The sequence below is a fragment of the Drosophila albomicans genome, chromosome 2L, assembly GCF_009650485.2.
Source record: "Drosophila albomicans strain 15112-1751.03 chromosome 2L, ASM965048v2, whole genome shotgun sequence".
NCBI lineage: Eukaryota > Metazoa > Arthropoda > Insecta > Diptera > Drosophilidae > Drosophila > Drosophila albomicans.
This window is the reverse complement of record NC_047628.2, coordinates 90498-109410: the sequence shown is the minus strand read 5'-3', so window position 1 is coordinate 109410 and position 18913 is coordinate 90498. Positions and strand designations below refer to the sequence as shown.

The window sequence follows — 18913 nt, the reverse complement described above, 5'->3', positions numbered from 1 at the left end:
TTAATTACACCTGAAAATTCACCACACTATAATGAGTGATTAACGGCCAACAACAAAAGCTTCAAGTCGCAGCTTTGCTGGCCGCATCAGATGTTTGTACACCACAAACAGATGATCTACATAAACGGCGGTAGCTAGAGATAGCTCCAGACTCGCACTGCGCAACGGAGAACTGCTTCCAAGCAGGCTGGCTTCGTCTGCTGTCGAATAACCACTTACGTCTGGCAGCCTCGCCGCAATCTTCAGCTACGGATTGCGCTGTTCCTATGTTATTGTGACATCGAGGCCGAGGGAGAATAGCTGAATGTCAGCTTATGTTTCTTTTTTGTTTTTGGATTATTGTTAGTTTATGTTGTTAAGTGCAAATGTGCATTTTTAAGTGAGTGTTAATAAGTGTTGTGCGATGGGATGGCTTTCATTCGTACAGAGTAAAGTTTCTGATTGCGGTCAACTTGGTGGCCGCCAGTGCGATCTCTGTCTACGAATGATTGCAAGTTGACACACAGCCTCCTCGTGGCACCTCCTGGGTAGCTATCCTAGCATCCGCTAGATAGCGAGCTAATGTGTGCAGCGAGTCATCCGGACGGTAAATGGTTGAGCGCAGGGTTTGGAACCCGCCTCTGAAAAAAGAAGCCCAAGGAAAACCAAAGCGAAAGCCTCGGAAAGGATCCCCCCTTATGTTGACGACCACCGCAAAATGAAAAAGGACTACGATTTAAGGATATGCACCTGGAATGTCCGAATGCCTCTATCCATCTGGCGGATGCCCTCGAGAAATTAAAGGCGGTAATCCGCCATCCAGGAAATCAGATGGACAGGCAAGGTTGCTCCAAGCGAGCAAACTGCGATATTTACTACAGCTGCCATGCGGAGAGGCGCGAATTTGGATGCGGATTTGTAGTAAGCCGGAGACTTCGCCACCACGTCTCCAATTTCACCCCAGTGAGTGAACGGCTGGCTACAAACCGCGTCAAAGCTAGATTTTTCAATCTTAGCATAATTTGCGCGCACGCCCCGACGGAGGAGAAGGACGATGCTGCTAAGGATGCATTCTACGCGAGACTCGAGGACACATACGACCGCTGCCCAAACCACGACGTGAAGATCATCCTCGGGGACTTCAACGCAAAGGTTGGGCGCGAACGCATCTTTGACCGCACCGTCGGTCAATTCAGCCTCCACGAGACCACCTCGAACAACGGTTTCAGGCTGATTGACTTCGCCGCGGCGCGAAACATGGTAGTGAGTAGCACCAGATTTCGGCACCTCGACATCCACAAGGCCACGTGGCTGTCCCCTGATCAAAAAACGCGCAACCAGATGGATCATGTTGTGATAGACGGAAGGCATGCCTCAAGCGTGATGGACGTGCGTACGTTTCGTGGAGTCAACATAGACTCGGACCACTATCTTGTCGCAGCCAAGATACGCATGCGGCTATGCCGAGCGAAAAACGTACGCCCCATCACGCAACGAAAGCTCGACGTCACTAGGCTGCGATCACAACGTACAACAACAGCCTACTCCACTCACCTCTCGGAACTGCTCCACCAACCAACCCCTCTTCCTGTTGACGCCGGCGGACTCTGGGCGCACATATCCCACTCCATGCGAGCTGCCGCTGAAACAGCCATTGGGTTCAAGCGCCCACCCACACGGAACCAATGGTATGACGAGGAGTGTCGCGTCGCAGCTGCGGCAAAAAACGCCGCCTACAGAAGAACGCTGCAGTCTGGCGCAAGGAAGGAAGAGAGGCGGATTTTTAGACGGAAAAAACGGGAGAAAGAAAAGCGAGAGTGCGAGGAACTCGAGGTGTTGCAGGACAGAAATGATGCTCGAAAATTTTACCAACAAGTCAACCGTCTGACACATGGTTTCAAGACCGGAGCATCTAACTGTCGAGATGAAAACGGGAATCTGGTTACAGATACGCAGTGCACGCTGAGGTTATGGAGGGCGCATTTCTCCAAGCTGCTAGCAGGCGATGACGGCACCAATCCCGCCGTTGGAGGAAGCAGCCCGATACCACCAATCGACGACAATGTGGATATACCACTACCTAGCCATGACGGGGTCCGAGTTGCTATTATGCGACTCAAAAACAACAAAGCAGCCGGTGCTGATGGACTGCCTGCAGAAGAGCCGGCGGCGAAGAGCTGATAAGGTGCATGCATCAGCTCTTCTGCAAAATATGGCTAGAAGAAAGCATGCCCAACGATTGGAATCTCAGCGTCCTTTGTCCTGTGCTGAAGAAAGGCGACCCGACGATATGCACCAACTACCGGGGAATTAGCCTGATTGCCATCTCATATAAGGTCCTATCGAGCGTAATATGTGATCGACTGAAGCCGTATACCAGCACACTGATCGGACCTTATCAGTGCGGCTTCAGACCTGGCAAATCCACCATAGACCAGATCTTCACATTGCGCCAAATCCTGGAGAAAACCCACGAAAATGGAATTGACACACACCATCTCTTTGTCGATTACAAAGCTGCATTCGATAGTCCGACACGAGAACGCCTATATGCCACCATGTCTGAGTTCGGTATTCCTGCAAAGCTGATACGTCTTTGCAGGATGACATTGAGCAGCACCATCAGTTCTGTCAAGGTAGGAACGAACCTCTCCGAACCTTTCAATACCGTTCGAGGTTTCAGACAAGGCGACCCCCTGTCGTGCAACCTCTTCAACTTTGTGATGGAAGGGGTCTTGCGGAAAGCCGGTGTGCATCGAGCTGGCACTATTTTTTATAAAAGTGTCCAGCTCCTTGCTTACGCTGATGATATTGACATTATTGGCCGCATCAAGCGTGATGTCACTGCTGCATTTTCTGCTATCGAAAAAGAGTCAGCAAAAGTGGGTTTGGCGGTAAACGAGGGCAAGACGAAGTATATGCTGTCTACAAGCAGGGAGGCGCGGCGTCTAGACTCCCAGGTGGTAGCAGACAACTATACGTTCGAAGTGGTCAAGGAGTTCACATACCTTGGCACTGCCATTAACACCAAAAATGACGTAAGCCTGGAGATCAAGCGAAGAATCACACTTGCCAATAGGTGCTACTTTGGTCTGAGTAGGCAAATGTGCAATAGGGACCTCTCTCGGCGAACAAAATTAGCACTCTACAAGACACTCATCCTACCCGTGCTCTTATATGGCGCAGAAGCATGGGTAGTGTCAATCCCAGATGCAGCAGCGCTTGGAGTGTTCGAGAGGAAAATTCTTCGCAAGATCTTCGGTCCCGTTCGGATTGGGGACGACTTTCGCATTCGGATGAACCACGAGCTGTACGAGTTGTACGACGACGTGGACGTGGTCCGGCGCATCACGATACAACGTCTGCGCTGGCTCGGCCACGTTGTGCGTATGGATGAAGAATCTCCAGCTCAGAAGGTATTCGAAGGGAGAGTCGACTACGGGCGACGACGAAGGGGACGACCAAATCTTGGATGGAAGGAGCAAGTAGAGCAGGACCTTAATCTGCTGGGAATTTCTAATTGGAGGAGGCGCGCGAGGAGCAGAGGCGCCTGGAGGGAGACGCTGAGGTCGGCCAAAACCCGAAATGGGTTCTAGTGCCACCTAATAATAAAAAATAATAAGTGTTGTAAGTGTAGTATGATATGGCGAGAAATTTGAAACAACAACTTTTCTTGGGCCCTCATAATACAAGTATCACTGTATTGTATAAAATAGCAATGGCAATCATTTAAGAATGCTTAAAAGGCAACGCATATAGGCAAAATATCATTTTAAAATTGTATTTAATTATAAAACCCAATGTTGCATACATTTGTATGTACATATGTATGTATGAATTGCACTAACAGGTCATAGCAGCCAGCTTTTATGCATGCGCAAAAACACCCTTGTTACTCTTCATCCACAGCTTCACCACAGACAGTCACTAACAAAAGGAAAGTCTGTTTCACTCTTACTAATTGATAATATATAACATACATATATGAGTTAGAGCTTTTGGTGCATCTCATAACTACAGCTGCTACTGCAGTCCCAGCGGTCAATGACCTTGCAAGGCTGGCAAAATACAGACCTGCATTGAGTGACAGTCATCAGCTGATCCTCATACAATTGCTTGCGCAGAGCTTTACTCACTAAAATATAGATCATGTTTGGCTATATTCAGTGTGCTTTCCATCATTCTCAATGAAGTAAATTAGTTCATTTTAATTTCATTATTCTTAAAATAAGTAAACACTTGCACTTTTATTTGTAGATTCAGTTTTTATTTTCACTTTTGCTTTTTAGTAGCAAAGACATTTGTCATGCGCACAAAGAATGTAGAACATATAGTGGGCAGGGGGACCAAACTAGAAATTAGATCAGTGTGACTGCACGTGTGACAAGGTCACACGCACAATATACTAGCTTTGTCGCTATCGATAACAATCGATCGCGACCACACTGTTAGCTGTTTTGAGTGGTCACACCTGCCATCATCTGGCATCAACACTTTGCATTGTGCTTACCCATAAAAGTGGCAAGAAGGGGAGAGAGCTGCATCCGATTCCGAAAGAAGAAGAACCACTGCAAACCGCATCGACTTTCTTGGGCATCTGGAGTCTACACATAAGCAATACAAGCATAAGCAATACCAGCTATTATTGACGGATTCACAAAGTTCTGTTGGCTTTACCCGACAAAGACGACGACAGCGCAAGATGTCACAATGAGGCTACAGACGCAGAGCTGAATGTTTGGAAATCAGTAGTTGGAATATCAAGTTTTCTCACAAATCTAATTCTTGTGCAAGGAAGTGTTAATTAGGTTCACCTGTCATTAATGTCAATTTAGGGGTAATAAAAATGCAATTTAATTAGGGTCACCTGTGGAAATGTCAAGTGTGAGGTAATAAAAATGCAATTTAATTAGGGTCACCTGTGGAAATGTCAAGTGTGGGATTTGTGTGACGAATCGTACGTGACCCGAGACGGGGCGATGAAAGGATCGGGGTCGGGGGCGTTTCGTTACACAAATCCGTTATCGATCCTTCGGAGTCGGGGACGGGGTCAAGGTCGCGTGGCCCGAGACGGCATCGGGGTCGGGGTCGCAGTCGAAATGCATTTCGTAGATCGTGCTCGAAAACGTGCTACGATACGCTCTTATCATTAACGAACGTAGCGTACATTGACAATCAGGGGCGCAGCGCTGTTCACAAAACGATTGAGCGCGTGAACGTCCACCTCGAAAACGTAGTCGGAGTCGGGGTCGCATGTCCCGAGACGGGACGGTGAGGGGATCGGGGACGTTACGAAACGAAAGGACGGAAACGTAACGCAGCGCCACATCCAAGACGATCGAATGTGTGGACGTCTAACACGAATCAACGTTACGAAATGTGATGAAATATGTTCGGAATCTCAATGCTACCTGTAAAACGAACGAAGGCGTCACGCCCACTTATCTCATCAATTCGAATGTATTCGAAATCGGAGCGGAGGAAGGAACACGTGATGAACGTTAAAAAAGAATGGGAACGTGATGTAATTCAGACGAGAGTACAACACCATTTCCAAGACACTTGAAGATAAAATAAAAAATCTGAAAAAAAATCCGAATAGTGCTGTAAAAAAATTCCATTTCCCTTAAAGATATATAATTCTTCTTTTCATGTTCTGTATGTAACATAATTTTATTTCCAAATACATTGTTTAAAATCGATTCTCTAAAGTATACATTTTTATAATTTTTGTGAGCGAACAGTATAGAAATGACAGGCACATGTATCGACTCCATCCTCCACATCGTTATGAGCCCAACAGCAGGATGTGAAATGTTGTCCATGAACATTAGAAACCAATGGTCCATCACATATTCTATTATTAAAATATTTCAATGATTCTGATAAATATTCCATGTGTTCAGGAAAATTTTATCCTTAAACATTTTTATAAAATTATTAATTCCAGTTATAAGTTGTTGTATCGAAATATGAGTTGTGAAGTTGGTTTTGTTTTCAGTCAATATTATTTTTAAATTTCTTTCGATCCGTTGACGTCTACTCGTAATGATTTCCAAAAGGTGAATGAAGAAATATTTTGAGAAATCATTATACGATACGTTGAACTAATCCGGTCAGTGGGGTGTATTCAACTAGGCGATTGTGAATGAGAAGGCAACATACCTTTGTATTCAACTCACTTGGTACTCTTAGTTCAGTTGAAATTTTAACATCAATTGGCCCTGATTTGACCGATTCGTTTTATATGAAAGATCAACAAAAACAATAGGAGCCTTTGACTTGAAGTCCAGTGGTGATAAAAGTGCACAAGGCTCCCGGTTGTAGTAACTCTGGAATTTCACGTACATATCATACAAGACAGCAAACCGATTTTCATTGAATTTTACATTTAAATCTTCATATGGATAGACTTCAGAATTTAAATACACATTTGCATTTCTCAAATTGTTTGTAATTAGATTACCATTTAATGTAAACGTAATGACTGCAAACCGTGGACGTTCTCTATTTGCAGCTAGCTTAACGTTCCATACATGATGAGTCCCCTATACCAACGAGGGATTTATATAACAATCCCAGCTGCGGAATGAAAGTGGAAGTGTAGCTCCACTTTTGACTACATTGAACATTTTAATTTTAGTAGTATCGCTTGAAACAATGTGGGGTACTTTCCAACTAATGCTCTTTATAGCAATTTTATGTTCAACACCTCAGACTGTTTTTTCAAACATATCATTCATATTTTTAGCTAGCAAGAGAATGAGTTCATGTTTACAATTTAATATAACTTTTTTATGATCTTCAGCGAATCCCATTAGCATTTTTAGTGGTATTGAAAAGCTGAAATGTCCTTCGGAAGATATACTCTCTCCTCCACTCCACCCGGCATTACGATAACATAGTGACTCCTGTCGGCCAATAGAAAGAAAGTTTTTCAGAGTAGATGTGATTCCAGTAAACCGTGTTCTATCCAGTTCGCATCCGTTCAATTCATATCTTATTTCATCCAAAAACAAGTAAGAAAGCTACAGTCGAGTGTACTCGACTGTGAGATACCCGCTACCCATTTTGAATAAAAGAAATATATTTTGCGGTATTTTTCTCAAAATAACCCGTTTATACTACAAAAATACTAAAAATATACCAAATGGTATATTTGGTATATCGATAAAGTACCGCATTCAAAATATACCATAGACGGCACGATATACCAGATTGTTAGCTAAAGCAACTAAGACCCCTAGTAAGTGGGCGTTTTTGCCCATACAAAAGTATTTCTTTAATAACTTTCACAATTTTTATCTGATCGCAACCAAATTTTCAGGAATCATAACTACCATAGTTATTATTGTATATACCAAAATTCGCAACTTTAGCTTTAAAACTACGCTTGTTATTCGATTTGATTTGCGTGGGCGGAATTGGGCGTGGCAAAAATTTGAAACAAACTTGATCTGCGTGCAAACATAACAAATGCTGTCGAAAAAAAATTATAGCTCTATCTCTATCTATTCATACGGACAGACGGACATGGCTAGATCGTCTCGGCTGTTGACGCTGATCAAGAATATACACCCAGTTCTTTTTTTACGCGATTTCACTTTAACGCGGTTATTTTTGCAGCGCAAATTTCTTTTTTTACGCGGATTTTTCACTTTAACGCGATTGCTTTTTTTGCGTTTTTTGCTTGTTTACATATTTTTACGCGTAATATTTTTTGAATATAATACGGGGAAGTCCCAACAACAAAATTTTACTCTATGTGTATCAATTATTGCAAATCTAGTAATAAGTCGGATCAATCAGAGCATCAATCCATAGTTCTTACTATTGATTCTGATACAAATTCTAATGATATCAGTGCCGGCCATCAAAATAAGCGGGAAAGAATAATTTCCACTTCGGATAATGACAGTGATTAAACAGCATTCAACGATTTTTTCAATAAATCTACCTATGTTTTTTTGTTTTCTTCTCTTTTATATATGGTTTATGTTTTGTATTTTTTATTTTGTTATGAATGAATAAATCATAAGTCTGAAATTTAAAACTTATTGTATTGTTTTTGATTTTTTTGCGCGTATATTTTGTTATACGTGATATTTTTTATATTCGGAATCAATTCGTTAGTTCATATTGGAAAACTAACCATTTTTACGCGATTTTTTTTTACGCGATTAGTGGCAGAACCAACAATCGAGTAAAAAAAAGGACTGGTTGTATATACTTTATGGGGTCGGAGATGCCTCCTTCTACCTGTTACATACAAAGTTATAATACCCTTCTACCCTATGGGTAGCGGGTATAAATAGGCCATGCAATTATTTTTAAGCAAGCCGGCAACATCATTTGTTCAAAGTGGAGGAAACTTTCAGACGGCAACACATACAAATCTTGGTTTTGTATTGTAATACGAACTTCATCATTTGTTTTGAAGTTCTGCTGATATGGGTAATAAGTGTGATATTCTTTTTTCATTGTGAGGTTTATCTTGCACAAAAAAAATTTCATTCATTTGAAATGAAGGTAGTAATTTTACTGAATATTAAATCCAAGCGATTTTAAAATCAGTTTATTTTTTAATGATACTGCATGTCGTGGATATGATGGTCCTCGAGATGATAATGATGATGATGATGTTTTCACTTCACCTTTACATTTAGTAATGGGAGTTGTGAGGTGATGTGACGACCTTTTATTATAAATAATCATTCTGTTGCTCGTAAATGAAGACGAATTGATTTAGTTTCCCCTCGAAAATTGATTAATTCCCCCTCCTGATCAGTTATCCGTACTTCGAGCATGCTTATTTCTCTAGTGTTGATAGGTAAATAAATCAAGTTTCGTGGTGTAATACTCATTATCCCGGAGGAACATTGATTCCAAATTCATAAAGCACATGATTTGGTATATTACCCACATACGAGCCACTGATAATGTTGCATTCCAATCTAATTGTATTTACTTTTAAAATATTCACAGGGTTATCTGATACATAAATTTCAGTATTGTGCGGTTTTAGAATACGTTCACCAAATCTAAGTAGCTTTCCAATACTTCGTTCACGATTAAAAAATACTGTTTCTTTTTTAGTGGTAACTTGAACTTTCAGCGTATTGTTGTTGGTTTCTATTTTTAACGCATCATAAAAACCATACCTCTTTAGGACATCAATAATATATGTTGCAATCTCTTCGAGTTCATATGATCCAACAGGTATTTCTATACATTTATTTCCAATATGAAGTAGATAGTTCTCTCTATCGACGTTTGGTATAGAATTGTATATGTGAAAGTCAATGAGAGCACACTCATAATTTCGATTTAATTCAATTTGTGGGAAAAAATTTTCGGTTATAACTGATGTGTTTCCATTTAATGCAAATGTTAGTGATGTAGACATTTTGAAGTCTGAGTTTGGACTGTTGTTTAATCATCACATCATTAGTTTTATATCCATATTTTTAAAGTATAATGAATTGATCAAAACCTTTTCTGTATCGCCCATTTTTCATATCATCATCTTTAGAGATTAGTAGAAATCCAAATTTCTCCTCCCAGCATTTTCGTGAAATTTCCATAAATGATTCATAGTCCATGTCACTGTTTACGTGATCTCGATATATATGACGCATGTTCAAATCATCTTGTTTAAGCATTATAATAAAATTAGCATTGTCACGTATTAAATGTTTCGGTATATGTGTGTATGTTTGGCATAAATAGAATGAATCAATATTCTTATGTCTTCCCATATAAAAATAGTTTCGGATATTATCCTGCTTTTCACATGCCACATCATCTAATATCATAATGGAATTATTTTTAGCTTCGTGCGGTGATAACACTCCATCGTTTCCGGAGAACGTAAAATATCCCAATCCTTTAATTGGTTTGATAAGTTTTTCCAAATATTCATATTTGGGTTGGTATAAATTCTTTGAAAATACATAAATATTTTCAAATTTGAGACCGTTGGGACTCTCTAAAAGACTAAGCATCACATTGGTTTTTCCACAATTTGATGGTCCAACAATTAATGCTCTAATTGTATTGGGTAGCAAAACACTATGTCGAGGTAGTTGATTATTCTCTCCATGTCCACCACCCTCAATGTTTCGTACTAGTATGCTTTTCTTTTGTCTTAAAAAACGCATGCTAGTGAGAGAAGTACTTCATACAATGGGAAACGTTTGTTGATTGAGGTTTGTAGGGGTGAGCATTATCCGTTAATTTGCAATTTGAATTTAAATTGTATGGCGGTATCAATATTTGCGACGCGACTGTTGTGCAAGCTAACAGCTTCGCGCGATAACATTTGCATTCGATGATAGATGCACTCGCCAACAGATGTTAGTATATTATATTAATCTATTAATCGAATATTTGCAGTGAGTTGGCAGGATCACTTTTGCCATTCACAGTAGTATCGTATTAAATAATATCGATATCGAACTTAGATTAAACAAACAATATCGATATCCACGCTTAATCTAGGCTAGACCATATCTTTTTAATTCAAAAACTAAAGAGACAAGTTGTGCCGCAGCAAAATATTAAAAATAAATCTGACGACATCCGTCATAATATTAAATATATTTATTATTGGTGTTTCTCGGGAGTGCGCACTATTCAAAGTGCATATTTTTGACATTCTTTGGCCTTCTCTTTGGTTTAATAAGGTAACTTGTTCAATAATACTACTGTGGGCAAAAAGTAGTAAGACTTTTTAATTTATATTTCGTGCGGAAATCCATTCGCCGAAATATTTTGTTTCTAGGTTGGCAAGACTGTCAGCAACTTCTATGCCAAATATCACATCAAAATAATCATTAGTGTTTAATATATGCTTGTTTTCTGAAGTACAAAAAGTGCATTCGGCGATTTTTACAATGAGTGAAATTATTCACCAAAGAAGTTCCATTAAATTTTGTGGGAGTCGCTAATCTGCTCTCATTGAGATCGGTTGTGTCGCGGATAAGCAAACACAAAACAAGTGTAACTCTCGTTTGTTTTTTTTTATTTTTTCGAGTTTCTCTTTTGCGCACTCTTCGTGTGCCAATCGTAAAATTTCGGACGCTGGCTTCTGCAGTGTCGGCAGCTGAACAACAACAAAAACATTACTGTAGTGAGACAAGACTGCATTCTGTGCCCGTTTGGGCAGTACGTCGCCCCTCACTCTGCGCGCAGCCGCACAAGAGGGGTAATAAAATCTGCGCTTATCTGTCAAGCGATCTGACCTTCTTTTGTCCTTGACAAAACTTTGCAGAAACTTTTGCTATTTGAAGCCAAACTGAAACTAATAAGTTACATTTGATTAGTAAAATATTTGGTAATGGATGGAAATATTTTTTCTAACACTCAGCTTAGCAATAAGCAGTTTGATTATGAAAAAATGCAACAAGTGGCTGGTAAATCACCTTTGGAGATAAGGTCAGAAATTATAAGTGATCTTCGCCCTTTGTGTTCTGTAACTCAAAATATTAGTACAATAACTACAACGCTTACATTTACTAGTGCTACTAGTAATACAATTTACACTATGGCAACTGCATCAACTACGGCAATCAGCAGTGTTTGCTCTGCAGTGAGCATGGATAAAAATTATGCGAATCTCACGCAAAGCGCACTTGCTTCCCCAATACTCAGTGGAGGTGCTACAATTGTCTCTCCAACTGTCAATCAAACTTCTGGATTTTCGTCTCCTCCATTTAATGATGCTGCTACTAAGTTGAAGGTTAGCCAAAAACATCTGTCGAGTAAGAGGAAGAAAACACTCTCACCAATTGGTAACTCTAAGAAAGCACTCAGAGAATTGTCATTTGGATCATCCTCAGCATCAACCAGCAAGGCAAGCTCTAGGAATAGGTTTGCCTTACTAGACATGGAAGTCGACTTAAACAGTGACAGACATGTTGAAGATAGCAGCAGTGCTGCAGAGGAATGCCCTACTAGCTCTATAACAGCTACCCAAACAAATTTATCAAATGATAATATGGAAATACATGACTCAGGCAATAGATCTCAACCTATTAATTCTGATGGTAATAATAATGCTAATGTTACTTCAAAACCACCGCAAATAGTTTTAAGTATTACAAACCTTAACGATCTATTTGATGTCATATCGGAGGTCACTAGTTTAGATAACGTAATAGTTAAAGTTAACCAAGGAGTTACAGCCAGAATTTTTCCCAAGGACTCTCAAACTTATAGAGCCATAGTTGATCATTTTGATAAAATGGAAATTGAATTCCATACGTACCAATTGAAGGAAGAGAAGCCTCACAGAATAGTTGTTAAGGGGCTTCATCATAGCACATTAAGTAGCGAAATTGTTGGCAATTTTAAAGCTTTAGGTTTTGAAGCCCTTCAGGTGCATAACCCAAGGTCAAGGTCAAACCGAGATGAGAAACTAAACATATTTTTTATTAATATCAAGCCTTGTGCCAAAATTAATGATGTATATGATATAGTAACGCTTTGCCGACAACGTGTAAGGATAGAAAGGATGCGGAAAACATCGGAAATCGCTCAATGCATACGATGCCTAGAATTTGGCCACACAGCGAAATACTGCCGTCGTCATCCCAATTGTGCTCGTTGTGGTGAAGATCACTTTACAAAGCAGTGTGTACGTCCACAAGATCAACCGCCTACATGTATGCACTGTGGAGGGAGTCATACGGCAAGTTACAAGGGTTGCCAGTGGTATCAAGATTACCTAAGACGATCTATGGGTTCGAAGAAGCAACCAACGCGACTACAACCACAACAAAAAACAACAGCAAGAACAGTCAGCTCGACAGCAACCAATTCAGCAAATGCCTAACCCTTCTGTCTGCAATAGTATAGGTTTATCTTATGCCTCAATTGCCAAAAATGGAAATGGACAGGCTCAGCGCCGTCTACAAGTAAATAACTCGAAGGAAATTACTGCACAACGACAACAACAAAATGTTCTTGACATTCAGTCAATATTGGAACAACAGCAACAGCAATTTTTGAAATGGCAGCAACAACTCCAGCAACAGCAGCAGCAGCAATTCTTTTTGTGGCTACAGCAACAGCAGCAGGAACAACAAACGCAAAACAAGCAAAACAGTCAACGACTTGAACGGCTCGAAAGTATGGTTTTTGAAATGGCCAACTCTATCAAACAATTGGCTGGGGATAAATCAGTTCTCCAGGTCCACAACAATGTTTCTGCCTTAAAATGAACACACTAAAGATCGTCATCTGGAATGTCAATGGCATTTCAGGAAAAGCCAGAGAAGTTGAATTCTTTGCGCACAACAATGGCGTCGATATCCTACTTTTAAGTGAAATAAGGCTCAATCGAGGTGAAGCTGTTAAAATATTCGGATATTCCTTCTATCCAGCGTATAAACCATCACGGCATAATCACGGTAATGGAGGAGCTGCGGTATTGGTGAGGAGCTCTCTCAGTCATTTCCCACAACGTGTTATTGAAACACAAACCATTCAAATGTCTTCCATTAAAGTTGCGACAGGCTTGGGATATATAGAAGTAAGCGCAATATACTGTCCTCCAAGGCACAAAATTGAAGAAAGACATTTTACTGAAATATTGGCTTCTTGTGGCCAGAGGTTTCTGGTTGGAGGTGACTGGAATGCTCGACATTGGATGTGGGGAGACACATATAATTCACCGAGAGGGCGTGAGCTAGTCGAATCCATTTCAGTTAGCAGAGCTAAAATACTTGCCACTGGATCACCAACGAGATACCCATATGTACCTAATCACACAGCTACTTGCATTGATTTCGCATTATACCATGGAATACTGGATTCTCAAATAAATATATGTCAAAGCTGGGACCTGGAGTCTGATCACTTAGCCCTTATTGTTAATCTGCTAACAAATGGTACTAATGTCAGACCAAGTCCTCGGTTAATCACAAGTCGTACTGATCTCATCACTTTTAAACATATTCTTAATAACTCTTTCCAACTAAATTCAACTCTGGACACTAAGGAAGACATTGAGAATGCAGTCGAAATTCTAACTGAGAATATACATAGAGCTGCTTCTGCTTCAACGCCACCTGATCCTGATTTTCGGCCCATAAGCTACGGTATTGCTCTCACAAGGGAAGCAAGAGAACTAATAAAAAGGAAAAGACGCCTTCGAAGAAGAGCTATTCGTTCTCAAGATCCTGAGGACCGTCTTTTGTGGAACAGGGCAGCGAAACAACTACGAACCCTTTTGAGGGAACTCCGAAGCGATTTTTTCGAGCAAAAATTGTCCTCCATGGACTACACAGTTGACGCAAATTATTCACTTTGGAAGTGCACAAAATCGCTTAAACGACAACCTCTTAGACAGGTTCCTATTCGTTGTCCTGGTGGTGAACTTGCAAAAAATGAAGTGAAGCAGGCCAATGCTTTCGGTCAACATCTAGAGGATCGATTCACTCCCCATAACTTTGCTTCAATAGAACAAATTAGAGAGACCCATCAAAGTTTGGATACTCCACTGCAGATGTCATTGCCCATTAAGCCTATAAGGATTGAGGAAATATCCGAAGCCATTCAATTTTTGCCAAAAAATAAAGCGCCAGGTATTGATAGGATTTGTAACGCAACGTTGAAGGCTTTGCCTACAAGAGCGATTATTTATATAGCATTAATTTTTAATGCTATTATTAGGATCCAAGCGTTCCCAAAGCAATGGAAATTAGCTGCGATTCTGATGATCCACAAGCCCGGTAAACCAGAGGCTCATCCTGAGTCATACCGTCCAATAAGCCTTTTATCCTCCCTGTCTAAGTTGTGGGAGAGACTCATCGCCAACAGAATTATAGTGATTTTGACTGAAAGCAATATCTTGCCAGACCATCAATTTGGCTTTCGAGGAGGACACGGCACTGTAGAACAAGTCCACAGACTGGTAAAGCATATATTACAGGCCTTTGACGACTTGGAGTATTCCAACGCAGTCTTTATAGATATGGAGCAAGCTTTCGATAAAGTGTGGCATTATGGCTTATTGTCCAAAATTAAAAACCTCCTACCTGCTCCCTACTATGGAATTTTCAGGTCATATCTGGATGGACGTGAGTTTAAGGTCAAAGTTAAGGATATATACTCTAATAACTATCGTATGAGTGCAGGAGTACCACAGGGTAGTGTGCTTGGACCGCTGCTTTATTCATTGTACACTGCTGATATACCCAGCCCAAACAGTCAACATATGGTAGCTCCTTCCAAAGCACTTATTGCGACCTATGCAGATGACATTGCAGTCATCTATAACTCCAGTTGCCGTAGAGAAGCAGCTAATGGAATACAAGAATATCTCAAAGATCTTGCTGCTTGGTGTAAACGGTGGAACTTGAAAATAAATCCGCTTAAAACAACGAACCCCTGTTTCACACTGAAAAGGCTTATAATGAATACCCCTGAAATCCAACTAGAAGGAGTTACTCTGGAGCAGCCATCGCAAGCCAAGTATCTTGGAATTACACTGGACAAGCGCCTTACATTTGGGCCACATTTAAAAGCCACAATTAAGAAATGTAACCTAAGGATCCAGCAACTGCGTTGGCTTATTCAAAGACGAAGCACTTTGCCGTTAAGATGCAAAGGGCAGTGTATGCGCATTGCATCCAGCCAATTTGGCTCTATGGCATCCAGATTTGGGGGATCGCAGCCAAATCCAATTATAAACGAATTCAGGTGTTGCAGAATCGGATACTACGCAACATAACAGACTGTCCTTGGTTCGTGCGTGGCACAACGCTTCATAGAGACTTGAAGCTACATACTGTAGAAGAACAGATTGGGAGACACACAAGCCGCTATAGCGATAAACTTAGAAGACACCGCAGCCTACTAGCCAGGAAGCTACTTCCAGCGAGACCATTAAGCTACTTCCAGCGAGACCATTAAGGCGTCTTAAACGGCAAGGCTTTGCCAAAACAATTAGGTGCCAATAACGCTGATACATATGTATGTAATCCTCATATTTGTGTTGAGGTTTGGTTTATTTTTATATATTTGATACTCCTGTGATGTTAAGGTACTTTAAATTTGCTGTACAGATTCTTCACTTAATAAAATAAAATGAAAAAAAAAAAAATTAAATTTTGTGGGCGGAATCAAATTTCGGGTGCCGAAATGTTCCAAAATGTTGCAAATGGCCTTCGGTGATTCTACCATGTCACAAAAAAATGTTTATAAGTGGTAAAAAGACTTCAAGGAGGGTCAAGAAAGAGCACGTCAAAGTCGTTCAAAAATCAAGGTCATGATGACAGTTTTTTTCGATTTTCGTGGTGTTGCGCACTATGAATTCCTTCCATCCGGTCAAAATGTTAATAAGGACTATTATTTGAACGTTATGCGTCGTTTGCGTGAAGAAATTTTTCTAAAAAGACCAAAATTATAGATCAACAACTGTTGGTTAATGCATCATGATAATGCACCGTCGCATACTGCATTGATTCTTAGTGAGTTTTTTGCCAAAAATTCAACCAATATCGTTCCACAACCACCGTTTCTGCTTGATTTAGCTCCGTGTGACTTCTGGCTGTTCAGAAAACTCAAACGATCGCTCCGGGGAAACCGTTTTGAGCCAATTGAAGACATTAAACGAGAATCGCTACGCGCATTGAAGGCTATTCCGGAAATCTACTTTAACAACTATTTCGAGGATTGGAAAAAACGTTTGCGAAAGTGTATTGTGGCCGTGGGGGATTACTTTGAGGGAGACGAAATAGATTTGGCCGAATAAATAAAGAATTTTAAAATTACGAACAAAGTCTTACTACTTTTTGCCCACAGTATTATAACGTAAATTCAAATCAAAAATCGTATTGAAATGTAATTCCTATTTAAATTTAAATTTGAATTTTATATTTAGTATATTAAGTTAGACATAATTGAAGAGTAAGTCCTCATATTTCAAATAGGTATGGTATGTATATAAAATGATATAAAAGCTGTTATATATTCTAATCCCTTTTGAAGTTTACCCAGCTCATCAACTCATCAATCATCAAAGGCCTGTCGATATCGATGCAGTAAGAAAAAACAGCGTATAAATAGTATGTGTAAGTACGGCATAGCCGCACCGAATTCATTTGTAAATTGTATATGGGTAATTCTCTGAGGGATGTCGCGTGCGACCAGCTTTTCAGTTACAAAAAAAAACATATTCTGAAACAATTTTAAAAATAAGTAAAGGTTATTTTTATAGCCTAGAGTAGTACTTTAATTAGAGCTAAGAATGGTTTTGGAATTTTTTTTCTGTTTTGTTTTCTGTTCTGATAATTGCAAAAATTAACAAATTCGTACGCAAGACCAAAAAATGAACGAATTTATATGTTTTATCGTAAAACAGAATAACTTACTAAAATCAATCTTAGCTCTAAAAATAGTGCTAATCCAAAGCTTTAAGAAAAACCTTCACTTAATTTTAAAATTGTTTTAGTTTATGTTTTTTTTTTGTCACTGAAAAGCTGTTCGCACGCGATATTTACCAGAGAATTACCCATATGACAGCTATTATTATGATTGCTACTATTATTAGTATTATATTCATACCCATCCTATTAGGAAATACTAGGCAAAAGTAGTATAGTAGGCAATAATGCATAAAATGAAATTTTGTACATGCATTAAAGTATTTTTGAAGTCTTTAGGTCTTAACATCGTTGAATAATCATGAAGTCGAAATAAATTATAAAGTAATGGGCACCTGATATTACTTGTTGTTGCTTAATTTGGGTAAAGGCATAGCGCCAGAAGCTTTTACAGGTTGGGAGGGTAAAGAAGAACAAAATGCATAATCTTCTTAGCAGGTCTATCGGTTGATAGCCTATCCTGTCTGTTCCGGTCTTAACTCTGTCTACCTTCTTTTATCTGTCAGGCACGGTGGCTTACTAGGTGTCAAAAGACCCACCCCACTTTCCCTGAGTCGACAATGTAGGCAGAGTATGCTTCCAGTTTGCTGCCCACTCAACGGGTCGTCTCATAATAAGATGACGCCCTAGACGTGTTCGTTACATGTTGCTTTAAAATGGCCAAACGTTTTTATAATTTATATAGTTCGAAATCAAAACTCAAACAGGGTAGTGGTCTTGTAAACAATATAATAGACTCTCTACCTTTTGAGTCTCATATACCCGGATACAATTACTGTGGACCTGGGACAAAGTTAGAGAAACGATTAGCACGTGGTGACCGTGGAATCAATGCGTTGGATGAGGCTTGTGGTGTAACGTGTGACTGGGGTATGTTTTAAAAGAACAGAATTCGTGCACTTCTGGCTTTGGCTCCTGCTAAGCTCGACGGATTGGGGCGGGGATCTTTCTGCCTTTAAAACATTCACACTTAACAAGTGCACTGGGCGTGTCGGACAAAAAAAAAATAAATAATTGAAAATCAAATATTAGGAAAATATTAAACGGACAAGACTTTGGCTCTTAGGAGAGAGGAACCTGAACCTCTTAGGAGAGAGGAACCTCTTCTTCACCCTCCCTACCATGGCAACATAGATCTTAAATATTGCCCCTTTTTAAAGGTAATTGCCAAAAACTAGCTTTGGACAGGCATGACCTCTGGAGTACTGGCGACGGACTCCATTAATAACACTTTAGTTATTCATTTTCAAATAACAAATTAATTTTTATACCCGCTACCCATAGGGTAGAAGGGTATTATAACTTTGTGCCGGCAGGAAATGTATGTAACAGGTAGAAGGAGGCATCTCCGACCCTATAAAGTATATTAGCATTTGTTATGTTTGCACGCAGATCAAGTTTGTTTCAAATTTTTGCCACGCCCACTTCCGCCCCCGCAAATCAAAAAATCGAATAACAAGCGTAATTTTAAAGCTAGAGTTGCGAATTTTGGTATATATAATAATAACTATAGTACTTATTATTCCTTGGTTGCGATCAGATGA

General features: G+C 39.9%; 1 protein-coding gene across 1 annotated transcript; it reads left to right on the top strand.

Annotated features, from left to right (window-relative positions):
• Nucleotides 1-723: 723 nt before the first annotated feature.
• On the top strand, nucleotides 724-2160 carry LOC127565056 (uncharacterized). Its single transcript, XM_052002076.1, has one exon. It carries the CDS (start codon nucleotides 724-726, stop codon nucleotides 2158-2160), a length of 1437 nt encoding a protein of 478 aa, XP_051858036.1.
• Nucleotides 2161-18913: the final 16753 nt, after the last annotated feature.

Excerpts from the sequence above, each read along its gene's own strand:
- LOC127565056 (XM_052002076.1), top strand. The coding sequence starts at position 724 with ATGCACCTGGAATGTCCGAATGCCTCTATCCATCTGGCGGATGCCCTC.